Genomic DNA, 12,769 nt, shown 5'->3' with positions numbered 1-12,769 from the left:
TGGATAATGGGCTATTGATCAACACAAGCTTGAAGATTGGTTAGGATTCTTGTCCAGTGTAATGTGAAGGCTTTTGAATATGACTCTGTAAATACAAAGCGTTATCACCGGTGTATCTTTTGTTGTTGATCTGTCAGAGTCTGTTCTTTATAGCTGACGAAGCAGCTTGGTGTACCAAGCTAATAACTGCAAACCTCAGGTTAGTCACCTTGCCCCTTAGGTTTTAAAATAGTTTCCTGTGACAGCTGTAACAAAGCAGCTATAACAAATTACCACAAACTTGATGGCTTAACTATAGGATTTTGTGGATATTCTTTATCAAATTGGGAAATGCCCTTTCCCCCATTTCTAGGTGGTCGAGAGTTTTTATCATGAAAACCTATTCAATTTTGTCGAATGTTTCTCTTCATCTATTAATGTGATCATGTGAGTCTTCTTCTTTAGCCTGTCGATATGATGGATTAACTGATTTTCACATGTTAAACTAATACTTGCGATAAATGCTATTTTGTTGGAAGTATATAGTTTTTTTTTCCTCCTTGTAGTTCTAACAGTTTTCACCTTATTATTTGAGCTCTGTTGTTAGGTGCATACATGTTAAGGATTGTTATGTCTTTGTGGAGACTTCCTTACCATTATGTAATACTCCTCTTTATTTCTTATAGCTTTCCTTACTTTGATGGCTTGCCTGTCAGAAATTAATATAGCCACATCTGCTTTCTTTTGATTAGTATTAACTTGTTTTCTTTTTCCATTCATTTACTTTTAATTTTATATGTGTTTATATTTAAAGTGGGTTTCTTGAAGACGTATAGTTAAGTCTTGTTTTTGGATGCACTCTGACAATGTCTGCCTCTTAATTGGTTCATTTAGACTGTTAACATTCAAAGTGTTTACTGATATTGTTGAGGTAATATCTACCATGTTTGTTACTATCTTCTATTTGTTAACCTCATTCTTTGTTGAGCTTTTTGTCTTCCACTCTTTTTCTGCCTTTTATGGTTTTGATTGAGCTTTTGTAAGATTTCATTTTTTCTTTCTTAGTATGTCAGTTACACTTCTTTTTTTAACTTCTTTTATTGATTGCCCTAGATTTTGCAATATGCATTTACAATCCAAGCACGGTTTTAAATAACACTATACTGCTTTATGGGTAGTATGAGTACTTAATAGTAGCAAAATAACCCCAATTCCTCCCTCCTGTGATTTGTGTATCATTGCTGTCATTCATTTCGCTTATGGATAAGCATATATACACAAGGCATATGCATAAGCATACATAATTTGGTATGTTGTTTATATATTGTTGCTATTATTATTTTGAACAATGTGTTATCTGTTAGATCAACTAAGAATAAAAGAAATAAAAGCTTCTATTTTTACCTTCACTTATTCCTTCTCTGATGCTCTTCCTCAGTAGATTTGAGTTTCTGATCTTTATTATTTTCCTTCTCTCTAAAGAAATTCTTGTAACATTCCTTACAAGTCAGAACTATGGCAACAAATTCCCTCCATCTTTGTTTGTCTGAAAATATCTTTATTTCTCCTTCACTTTTGAAGAATAATTTCACAAGATACAGAAAATTATAAGTTGGTGGTTATAATTATATAATTATAATTATATTGTTATAATTATATATGTATTTATATAATTATGTTTTTTTTCTCAACACTTTTAAGTATTTTATTCCATTCTCAATTGTTGCTTGCAGTTAATCCTTTTCAAGTTAAAGAAATGTGAAGACATATAGAAGACATATATTGTGACACTAGTGACTTTATGTTAAAAGTTTTTAAATACTAGAAAATATTTCCTCGATTTTTTATGCATTTCACAATTAAAACTACAGTCTTGACACACTTTTAAGTTTAATCTTTTTCTCACTTTCTTACATCTAGACAAGTAACAAAACAATAAATCAAGGGACTTCCCTCACGGTCCAGTGGTTAAGAATGCCCCTTGCAATTCAGGAGATGTGGGCTGGATCTCTAGACAGAATGCTAAGACCCCGCATGCCACAGAACAACTAACCCCGAGCAACGCAACTACTGCGAGTCCATACACCACAAGAAAGATCGAACATGCTGCAACTAAGACCTGATGCAGACAAATAAATAAATATTTTTAAAACCCAATGAATCAAAACTCTGATATATATCATTTTCCTCTTTTCATGGTATATATACTCTCACCCTGGCTGATTTCAAGCTACCAGCATGATGTCATTGAGTGTAAAGCTGGGGAAAGCCATGTAGCAGCACCCATGATCAGATATTTTGTTCCCATGACAGAGATACAATAGATGTAATGTTCTCAAGAGCATAAAGAATAGTGAAATGTAAAATAATTAAGAAGTAATGAGTTTTGAGTTTTCAATTCCCTCAGTTTTGGATGTATTTTATTTAATTGTAAATTTATATAATTCCATTTTTTAGTAATATAATGTTTATCAATAACCAGCTCACAAGCTTTCTGAAACTTTAACAACTGGCTCTCATGAGTTGATACGTGCTGACTCCAGCACAGCACTGGCTAGTGTTGTGGGCAGGATAGTTGGGTGCCAGGTGTTTATGTACGCGGAAAGGGGAATGATGAGAATAAAGAGCACTGTCACTATGTCACCAGCTCTTATTACCCTTATCCTCTTAGGGAGGCCCATTGGAAAGTGACTTTGACCTGTTATATGGACTTTAAAAATACCTGTTACAGGGGCTTCCCTGGTGGTCCAGTGGTGAAGAATCCACCTTGTAGTGGATTCTTAGGCAGGGGACATGAGTATGGGAAGATCTCACATGCCATGGGGCAACTAAGCCCGTGCACCACAATGACTGAGGCTAAACACCTAGAGCACTAGAGCCACAACTCCTGAAGCCTGTGCTGTGCGACAAGAGAAGCCTGAGCACCATGGTTCAGAAGCCCCCGCTTGCCGCAGCTGGAGAAGCCCGAGCCCAGCAATGAAGACCCAGCACAGGACCCCCTCCCCCAAAAGAAAATACCGGTTACAGTTGCATCTCAAAGTTTCCTTGTGAGCCAGTAATAGTGTGTTTCATATTTATTGCTTAACTTATGGAAAAGCACAACATCTTCTGTCAGTTTTAGTCCCTTCTCAATAAAAAGATTAGTTGCAAGTTCTAAAATAAGGCAGCCCCTCCAAACACAGCATAGGGCTCACTAAATTCTACCACAATGTACCCAGCAGGGAAATTGGGTTTCTGCCAGCTGACCCACCCTTGCCCACCTCCATCTCTCTGTGATTTTGGCACCAGGACCTAACTGCATGGAGAGATGTTCTCTGAAATTATGGAACAAATTAGAAGTAAAATGTCCATCAGCTATTAAAAGTCAATCATTCTTGCGCAGGAGTAATGCTAATCTTCTCTGTATTGTTCCAATTTTATTTACAGGGGAACAATGGAGAAACAGACATAGAGAATAGACTTATGGACGTGAGGAGAGGGGAGGAGAGGGTGAGATGTATGGAAAGAGTAACATGGAAACTTATATTACCATATGTAAAATAGGTAGCCAACAGGAATTTGCTGTATGGCTCAGGAAACTCAAACAGGGGCTCTGTATCAACCTAGAGGGGTGGGATGGGGAGGAAGACAGGAAGGAGTTTCAAAAGGGAGCAGATATTTGTATACCTATGGCTGATTCATTTTGAGGTTTGATAGAAAACAGCAAAATTCTGAAAAGCAATTATCTTTCAATAAAAAATAAATTAATTTTTTAAAAAAGTAAATCATCCGAGTACAACCTGAGCTAACTCATCCAAATTTGGGGTAGCCTGACACAACTACATCTTTTCTTTTCACTATAAGAGTTACCAGACAGAACCACCCAGAGAGGCTTGACATCCCTTTCCCGGAGACAGCTAAGAAAGGGAGAGGGGGGAGGACATTTCTGCCAAGGCTGGGGGTTTGACCGAGGTGATTACACAGATCCCTTCCTGGCTCTTGCACTGTAACCACCTGACTCTGACTTCTTGGGAAGAGCAGAGTGACTTAAGGCTTGAAAGAGATGACCAATCCTCGAGGCACAGGCAGAAAAAGCCCCAGTGAGACAGGAAGCCTGCTGGTTTCTGATGCATAAACTAGACAGTAGAGGCAGCACTTGGCTGGTGCAGAGCTCTCTCTGCTCTGGCTGGTGTCTGAGAGCAGCTGTTGGGCTCTCGCCAGACTCCCTTCCCTATCCTCACTGGCTGATGGATCCCAAAGGGCTCCTCTCCTCGAATGTCCTGCTGTTTTTCTCTCTGATCATTGAGCTGAGCTGCAGAACAGGTAAGTGTTCATCTGTTTGAGGGCTTGGGTCCTAGGATTACCTACGAGGAATCAGCTATAGCCACCTAGACAGAGAGAGAACTCAGCAGCCAGGGGTTGTTATTTGGCTGCGGGTAGAGGGCAGGGGGTAGGGGGAGAGCTGTGATCTGCTGCCTCTTCCTCAGAGACTGAGTTCCTCCTGCCTCTGTCGGAGAGGAAGGAAGATTGTGAGTTACTGGGCTCCTGGGTCCAAGGCTTAGCCCCGCCTGTCCTAGCTTCCAAGGAAACCAGGAGTTCCAGTCAAAGACACTGGTCACATTCTAGACCGGCCTCTCTGGGTGAGAGGCTGCAATCAAAGTCCTGGCTGAGTGGTTGGTTTTGTGTGAGTATCCTTCTGGCAAAGGCACAGGCTAAGGGAATGAGCTGGGGAGAGGGAGCTCTGAGAGAAAATTACTCCTACAACCCTGTCCTGGATGGGGATCTTCACACACACACAAGCAGACAAACCAAAAACATGGTCCACCTACAAGAAAGGGCTGTAGTGGGAAGAGAGGGTAAAAGTAAAAACCCCAGGCAATGGTTGGGAACAGACAGTGGCCACAGCGTGGTTGTGCTGGTGGTTACTTTCCTGGAAGTAGCACTCCAAGGCAGCAAGAGGGGAAGAGGCCAGGATTTTTGGAGCCCAAGGCTGGTTACATTTAGTGAGAAATGTAAATGAGGAATGCTCAGAGTAGCTTTAGTGTTCAGTGTTTGGAACTGAACTCGGCTCCTATTTTCTGGTTTGCTGGCATTCTCTTGTTTAGTAGTTTTGTGAACTACTGTTTAGAGCTCTGAGAAAAGGTGTTTGAAAAAGAAAAAGCCAAGCAAGGAGCAAACTTTGGGTTCACTAAGGAGTGGATGAGCATCTCCATTCTGCTTAAATGCCTTCAGACTTTGTGGGAGGCAGCCTAAAGTGGAAGCGGCATTAGGGAAAGAGGGAAAATCCTGAGGCTCTGGATGTTTTGTTCTTGGGGTTTTCAAGACCGCAAATCCATTGTGGACTTTTCCAGGAGAAGCCCAGAGATGTGCTGAGTTTATCTGAGGGGCTGCACCTGAGATTGATCTTTTGACAGATTCCCAGATGAATAGCTTTTCCTTGGCCCTGTGTTTCCTCAGAATCAGGCAGACTGATGGCTCTTGCTGCCCAAGGTCTCAGAGAGCAGTAATTGAACTCAGGGTTCAGAAAGCTATATGGAACTACTTTAAGCCATAATGAGGAGATGGCTTAGATGGTAAAGAACCTGCCTGCAATGCAGGAGACCCAGCTTCGATCCCTGGGTCAGGAAGATTTCCTGGAGAAGAAAATGGCAACACACTCTAGTATTCTCGCCTGGAGAATTCCATGGACAGTGGAGCCTGGCGGGCTACAGTCCACGGGTTCGCAAAGAGTTAGACATGACTGAGCGACTAACACTTCACTTCAGGAAGAGTCAAACCTTCCTAGGGGCACCCCATTCATGACTCCACCATTTTTGGAATACTTTCTGGTGACTATCAGGAGCGACGAGTTTGAACAGTGAGCTGAACTTTTCTATCCCTGTGCTGACTTGCCGTCTGGTCAGCCTGGCCCTGGCATCTCAGGATCTGTTGACAGCAGCTGCAGGCAAAGCTTCGGAGGTCATTGGTTAGTAAGAAACAGCCCAGCCCTTTAGAGGCGTGTCTATCCAATCAGCAGTGTTCATCTTTCTTACGATTATCTTCTCTGAAATATGTACAAAAATTTTATACTGTTTTTATTTTTAAACATGCACTGTCTTGTGAAACCCCAATGAAACCCAGGCGGAAATGCTTTGCAAATGGGACAGGTCAACCATGACAGATTTACCCAACCAAGAAGCCCACTTCTTGTAAAATTAGTACCCACTCCCCTTCCCATCTCTACTCAGCTCACCTTCCAATTCCCAGTCAAAACTGTAAAAGTCAAAAAGTCCACATGTCCCTTCCCCCAGTGAACTGAAATCTCCATTTCCCTCAGTGATACATTTTTTAATAGGCTTCTCTTTTTCAGAGCAGTTTTGGGTTCACAGCAAAATAATTGAAAAGTACAGAGATTTCCCATGGCCCTCACATACACATAGCCTCTCCCATTATCAATATCTCCCACCAGAGTGGTGCAGCTGTTACAGCTGATGAATCTACCCCAGTAGGATTTTTTATTCCTCCATTCAGGTCCTCCTCACTTCCTTCACACACATAAGAGGAGAAGTGAGGGGCAAGTTGGGGGGTGGTTCTAGACTTTGCCCAATCTTGCGTATTCACTGTCCCATTCTACCCCAATATTTAGATCTAGGCACTTTTATTTCTCAAAAGGTTTAATACTGTGACATAATGCCACTGACTTCACTATCTCCGGTGTTAGACTGGAAATCAGAACTTCAGGGCTATTTGGTTTTATCCATAGACTGACTTTGGACCATCTCATTCAGCAACTATCTATTAGGACACATGGTATGCCTGGCGCTAAGTGACATGTGGGGTAAAATGAACAACCACAGCCTCTGCCCAGAGCTTGGCACAGAATCTGGCACACGAGAGCCCTTCTACAAATGTTTGTTGAATGATTAATAATAGTATGTACAGAATTTTCTTGCTATATACCAAACACTATTGTAAGTGCTTTATGTGTATTATTCATTTAATAATACCAAATATGAGTTGGTATTGCTACATTATGATTTTATAAAAACAGGCACAGAGTAGTTAGTAATTTCTCCTTAATCACACAGCTGGACTCCAGAGGCTCAAGGAATGAAACTGGATAAGCTTATGTTTAGGGAGGAGAATCCTAAAATTTGTATTCAGGTCCCATGGTAAAAATTAGACTGCGCTGTCTATAATTGAACCATATGAGTTGATTCTAATTGCGTTGAAATTAAATGTAGGAATTCACAAAAGGTGAGAGAAGTTGGATAAATCAGAGAAGGAAGCAGAAGGCATATGGAAGTATTTGATTCAGGATTTGGAAAGTAGAAACATCTTTCATCATGTAGTTTTTTTTTTTTTTCAATTTTTTGTTAACTAGTTGTTTATGGAGGAGTATCCTACGTAGGTCTATAAAACTTCAACAGTATAAAAAGGTATTGAAGAGAGATTTGTCTCCCTGTTATAGTGGTAAACAAAACAGACACAGACCCTACTCTTAGAAGCTTGTAATTGCATAAGGATAAAAAGCATTGAACGAGAGTTAAAAGTGTGGTGGGTGATATGAAACGAGGGACCCAGAGTGCACTGGAAGCACATGGCAGAGAAGCCGTATCTCAGCCAAGGGCTAAACGTAGAGGCCTGAAGGACAGAAGGAGATAGCCAGGCAAATAAAAGGCAGTGGCCGACTTTCAGGCTGGGGAACGGTAAGCACAAATATTCTAAGAAAGACCCAGCAGCATCAAGGAATGGGACTAGAAGGACACCTGGTAGGACTTCAATTTACAAAGGAGACTTAGACACATTATCTTTTCTTTGTGAGCCCAGATTTCCCATAAGAACTATGAGGGCTCTGAGTCCTCCCTGAAAGAAATGCTATAGCAAGATGCCCAGTGTCAGGGCTGCCCCCCACCAAAAATGGTTATCATTAGGTAGAGTCCCATCTTATGAAAGGGTCGGCTAAATGCTACTAATTTCAGGAAAATATCCATGGGCTCACGTGAATCACTCTACTTTCTAAGTAGAATTGCCCTGGAAGGAAAGTGAGTTGGTGTTAACAGCTACAAATGTTTCCTCCAGACTCTTAATAAACAGGGTCTGACTGAATCACAAACCCACTGGAAAACAGTCATCAGGCAGTAGGATGTTTCAGGAGCTGGTACTCTACTTGAAGGGTTTTATGAACCACTTTAAAGTCCCCACTTGTTTTTCCACTCTTGCTCAGGTGTCAGTGAGGTCACACACCCCCTACAGACCCGGCCACTCACACACTCAGTTGTTACATCATCATTCTTATGTGGGTTGTGGTGTGTGAGGGTCTGTTCTTAATGAAGTTTTGATTCCATTCCCCATGACCAAGTCTGCTTAAACCACTCATCCTGTCATTCTCATCTGCCCTTTCCTTCCCTCTTAACCTCTTCTTTTCTATAAAAAAAATTTAAAAAAATTTGTTTTCCTTTTTTTGGCTACTTCTTGCCCCATCCTCTGTCTCCTCTTCTCCTGGCTCCCTTTCATTTCTAAATTCCAAAAACAACCATGATGTAAAGAGTCTGTTGGATTGGGTGGGTGGAAAGGACACACACGACATAAGGGAGGGTGGAGGCTTATGGTCTATAAATGGGTATCATTTGCATTTTTTTTCTCCATATCAAAATTGATCTAAAAAAAATAAGTGTGATGGGAATTCTCAACCTTGATTTGAAGCCCAGACACCTTTGAGAAGTGACATTCATGGCTATGCTCCCAGAAAAAATGTACATATGCTTACTTATATGACTTCTATATTCAATTTAGGGGGCCTGTATACCATGTGACATTTCTACTTGCATGGATGGTTCTAGTTTTCTGCCATCCCTTTATTGGTAGAAGTCTAGGTTCAGGATTCTTTTTTTTTTTTTTTGCTTTTTATTAAACAATTTTTTAATATAAATTTATTTATTTTGATTGGAGGCTAATTACTTTACAATATTGTATTGGTTTGCCATACATCGACATGAATCCACCAAGGGTACACTTACACGTGTTCCCCATCCTGAACCCCCCTCCCTCCTCTCTCCCCGTACCATCCCTCTGGGTCATCCCAGTGCACCAGCCTCAAGCATCCTATATCATGCATCGAACCTGGACTGGCGATTCGTTTCATATATGATATTATACATGTTTCAATGCCATTCTCCCAAATCATCCTACCCTTTCCCTCTCCCACAGAGTCCAAAAGACTGTTCTATACATCTGTGTCTCTTTTTGCTGTCTCTCATACAGGATTCTTGGGTATTATATGTACCACATTATCTGGACAGCCAGGCATCCATAAGTGCAACTAGAAGGAATTTCAACATGTTCTCTAACATATCTTTGTAAAAATAAAATACCAGCACCAAGAATAGCATTCCTGTCTAATAAATTAAGCAACTGTTTAATTAGGCACTCTGTTTCAAGAGTTGATTTAATAGCAATATGCAAAAGAACAAATGCTGATTGTCTTTCCACCATTCCTTAATAATTATGTGCCAGGAATTCCCTAGCAATCCAGTGGTTACGACTCAGTGCTTTCACTGCTGGGGGCCGGGGCTTAATCCCTGATTGGGGAAATAAGATCCCACAAGTCACATAGCATAGGAAAAAGAATGTACAAGAGCCAACCATTCAAATCTGAATTTTCTTTTTCCCAACCTTTAAATCTCTAGTCTGATATCAGCAGGGCCCTTTGCAGGATATCAAAGCATTTTGCTATCAAGAACATCTGAATCTGTTTGCCCAAATTTCCAACAACCCATCTTAACCACAAGTTAATTGTGCCTTCTCTAGGTGTCTGCATTATTTAAGCAGACAGTTTTATTGTACTCTTTTGACTTTCTTATCAACTAGAACAATCTGTGCCCTCTCTGAGTCATGGGCTCCTTCTTTTATGAACATTAGCTTATGATTAAGTTCAGTTATGAAGTGAAGCCACATATGGGTCAAAGCTAAATAAGAGAGATTTTAGTCAGGTAACATGGCTTTCAGCATTCATAAATTTAACAGATATTTATTTAAAACCTATTACATGCCAACCACTGCTGTAGGTCCTAAGGAAAAAGCAATGAACAACATGAACTTCTTCCTCTTGAGAAGTTGGCATTCTAGTGGGGGGGAGACAAAAATAAAAATGACCAAATATACAGTATAACATCAGACAGTGATAAGTGCAGCAAGAAAGGATAGGATATACATAGGATCATCAGAGCAGGTCTTTCAGAAAAGATGACTTTTTTGAGCAGAAATCGAAAAGAAAATGAGAGTATGAGCTCTTTAGATACATAAGGGAAGAGATTTCCAGAAAGAGAAAGAACAATAAATACAAAAGCTATGAGATGAGAATGCTCTGGATGAGTTAGGGACCAGCTGGAGCTGGTGTGGCCATAGTGTAGTGAGCAAAGAGTAGATAGAAGAGGGAGTCAGAGAGGTCCAAGGGACCGGATTATTCAGATTCTCTGAAGCCATAACAAGGACTATGGATTTTGTTTCTCTTTGAAGAGAGACAAAATCTGGCATAGCTTTAACAGGTTTCTCTGTCCATTGTACAGATGCAGGAAGATTTGTTGGAAGACAAAAGAAGAGCCAGGCCTGTGATGACGGTGGTAGAAATGAAGAGGGTTAGAAGTTCTCAGATGCTGGATATATTGTGAAGGCAGAGCCAATAGGATTTGCTGATAGATTGAATATGGAATATGAAAGGAAGAAAGGAGTCAAGGGTGATTCCAGTGTTTTGGCCTGGGAATTGTAATGTTGTTTGCAGAAGAGGCTACAGAATCAAGAGTTCATTTGCTAAGTCTAAGATGCCCTTTAGACCTCCAAACACTAATACCAATTGGTGTAGGCAGTTTGGAGTACAGTGAAAGATTTGGATGGGAGATACATCTCTGGAAGCATTCCAGAAACCTGTCAAACTATGCAACTATTAATAGATAAGTGTGGATGGAAAAGAGAAGAAGTCTGAGTACTGATCCCTGGAATGCTCCAATTTTAGAGGTCTTTACGAGCAGAAGATTTTAGTCAAGGAGACTGAGAAAGGGCAGCCAATGGAATAGGAAGAAAACCAAGAGAGTGTATTGTTCTCTGGGCCAAATGAAGTCAGTGTTTCAATGAGGGGATGTGAACTTTCTCAGCACTCTTGAGAAAGCAAGATGAAGATGGAGAATTGACTTAGTATCATGGGGTATACAGTGACTTTGACAACCAGTGAGGGGTAAAGAAGAAGGCTTATCTGGAGTGAGTACAAGGATAAATAAGTCAAGAGATGGGAACAGAAGGGATAAATACACATTAAAGAACTTTAGGATAAAGGAAAACAGAGAAATGGGAAATTGGCTGGGGATGGACCTGGGATCAGGGTTTTTAAGATAAGGGAAATTACATGTTGGTATGTCGGGTGTTAATAGAAATAACCCACAGTGTACCATAACAATAACAAAATTGATGGTGCAAGGGGTGGCAGAAGTTGCAGGAGCAAAGCCTTGAAGTGGGTGAGTGCTCCACGAAGGAAGAGGCTAGCCTTACCCAAGAGCAGAGACCATCCATCCAAGTATGTGGGTTGACTTGGTAGCGGGAACAAATGGAAGCTCTCTTTTGTTCTTTTCCTTTTTCAGTGAAATGAGAGGCAGTTTCATCAACTGAGGTTGTGGGTTTGAGGAGAGAGGAGGTGTTAAAAAGTCAGCAGTAGGATCACTTACAGTGGGTATGAAGGGTTTGGGTGTGTTTTTTTTTTTTGTTTTGTTTTGTTTTTTGTTTTTTTTTTTGGCTTGGCACTTTTGAAAAAGAGAAATAAAATAATTTCTTTCCCTCAACATTATTAAATATCTCAATGGCTTTTTGGAAAGATAACATTCCACAGGCTCACCTCCTCCTTGACTCCACATCCCTTAGACTTTTCTCTTTCCTTCTCATTTGAAATGATGCTTCTGTAACCTTGGTCTCTTGGGCTCACAAGCTCAGAATTAGCTTCAGTTACTCTCCTTCCTTCATATTATTTATGAGTAAGTCCCATATGTATGAACGGGTTAAGTCCCCTATGTGTGAATGAGTTACATTCTGAGAGGGAGCTCATAAGTCCAATTTGCTCATAAATCCTATTTGTTGTACCTAGTTAGCCTAGGTACTCAACTAATACAATTGGCTATATAGTACTGGACTGCACTAGGTTGATGATATTTTTCACACAAATAATACTTTAAAAACAAACACATAAAAAGCATTTTGAGAAGATCATGTATACACTGCTATATTTAAAATGGATAACCAACAAAGTACCTATTGTATAGCACATGGAACTCTGCTTGATGTTATGTGCCAGCCTGGATGGTAGGGGCGTTTGAGGGAGAATGAATACGTGTATATGGGTGGCTGAGTCCCTTCACTGTTCACCTGACACTATGACAACATTGTTAACTGGCTATACTCCAATACAAAAGTTTTGGGTGTTAAAAATAAAATTAAATTAAATTAAAAGAAAACATTTTTAATCTTACAGGATAGTACCTTGAAAAGTACAATAGCACAATACAGTAAACAGTTGGCATATAAGGGCATGTTCACATCTATGAAAGTCTGCAATTTGAATGTTCATATGTAGGGGAGTTACTGTATCCAATGGTGGTGAGAAGTCTGGCTGAGGAATTAATCTGGTAACTAGTTATATGACTTTAGGTATGTCATTTAACTTCTCTATGCCTTAGGTGCCTTAACTGTAAATCTGAGTTGATAGAATTCCCTCCTAGATCATAAAGACCAAGAATTCTAGTTAGTCTATACAGCTCTATCACAAGACTTCCATTGGGATTTTTTAAATACT

General features: G+C 40.3%; 1 protein-coding gene and 1 pseudogene across 2 annotated transcripts in view; one reads left to right on the top strand and one right to left on the bottom strand.

Moving 5' to 3' along the window:
- Positions 1–3,316: 3,316 nt before the first annotated feature.
- LOC138431578 (U6 spliceosomal RNA) lies at positions 3,317–3,411 on the bottom strand (annotated as a pseudogene).
- A 432-nt stretch (positions 3,412–3,843) lies between these two features.
- SLAMF1 (signaling lymphocytic activation molecule family member 1) overlaps positions 3,844–12,769 on the top strand; it is a 39,917-nt gene continuing 30,991 nt past the window's right edge. The window contains exon 1 of one of the 2 annotated variants that reach the window (XM_069546101.1): positions 3,844–4,281. In XM_069546101.1, coding sequence (XP_069402202.1) covers positions 4,086–4,281 — 196 coding nt within the window. In that variant the 5' untranslated portion in view covers positions 3,844–4,085. The remainder of the gene's footprint in view (positions 4,282–12,769) is intronic. The other variant, XM_069546095.1, reaches the window with a different exon arrangement.

The sequence above is a fragment of the Ovis canadensis genome, chromosome 1 (assembly GCF_042477335.2).
Source record: "Ovis canadensis isolate MfBH-ARS-UI-01 breed Bighorn chromosome 1, ARS-UI_OviCan_v2, whole genome shotgun sequence".
Classification (NCBI taxonomy): domain Eukaryota; kingdom Metazoa; phylum Chordata; class Mammalia; order Artiodactyla; family Bovidae; genus Ovis; species Ovis canadensis.
The sequence above is the reverse complement of the archived record's forward strand: the minus strand, read 5'-3'. Positions and strand labels throughout refer to the sequence as shown.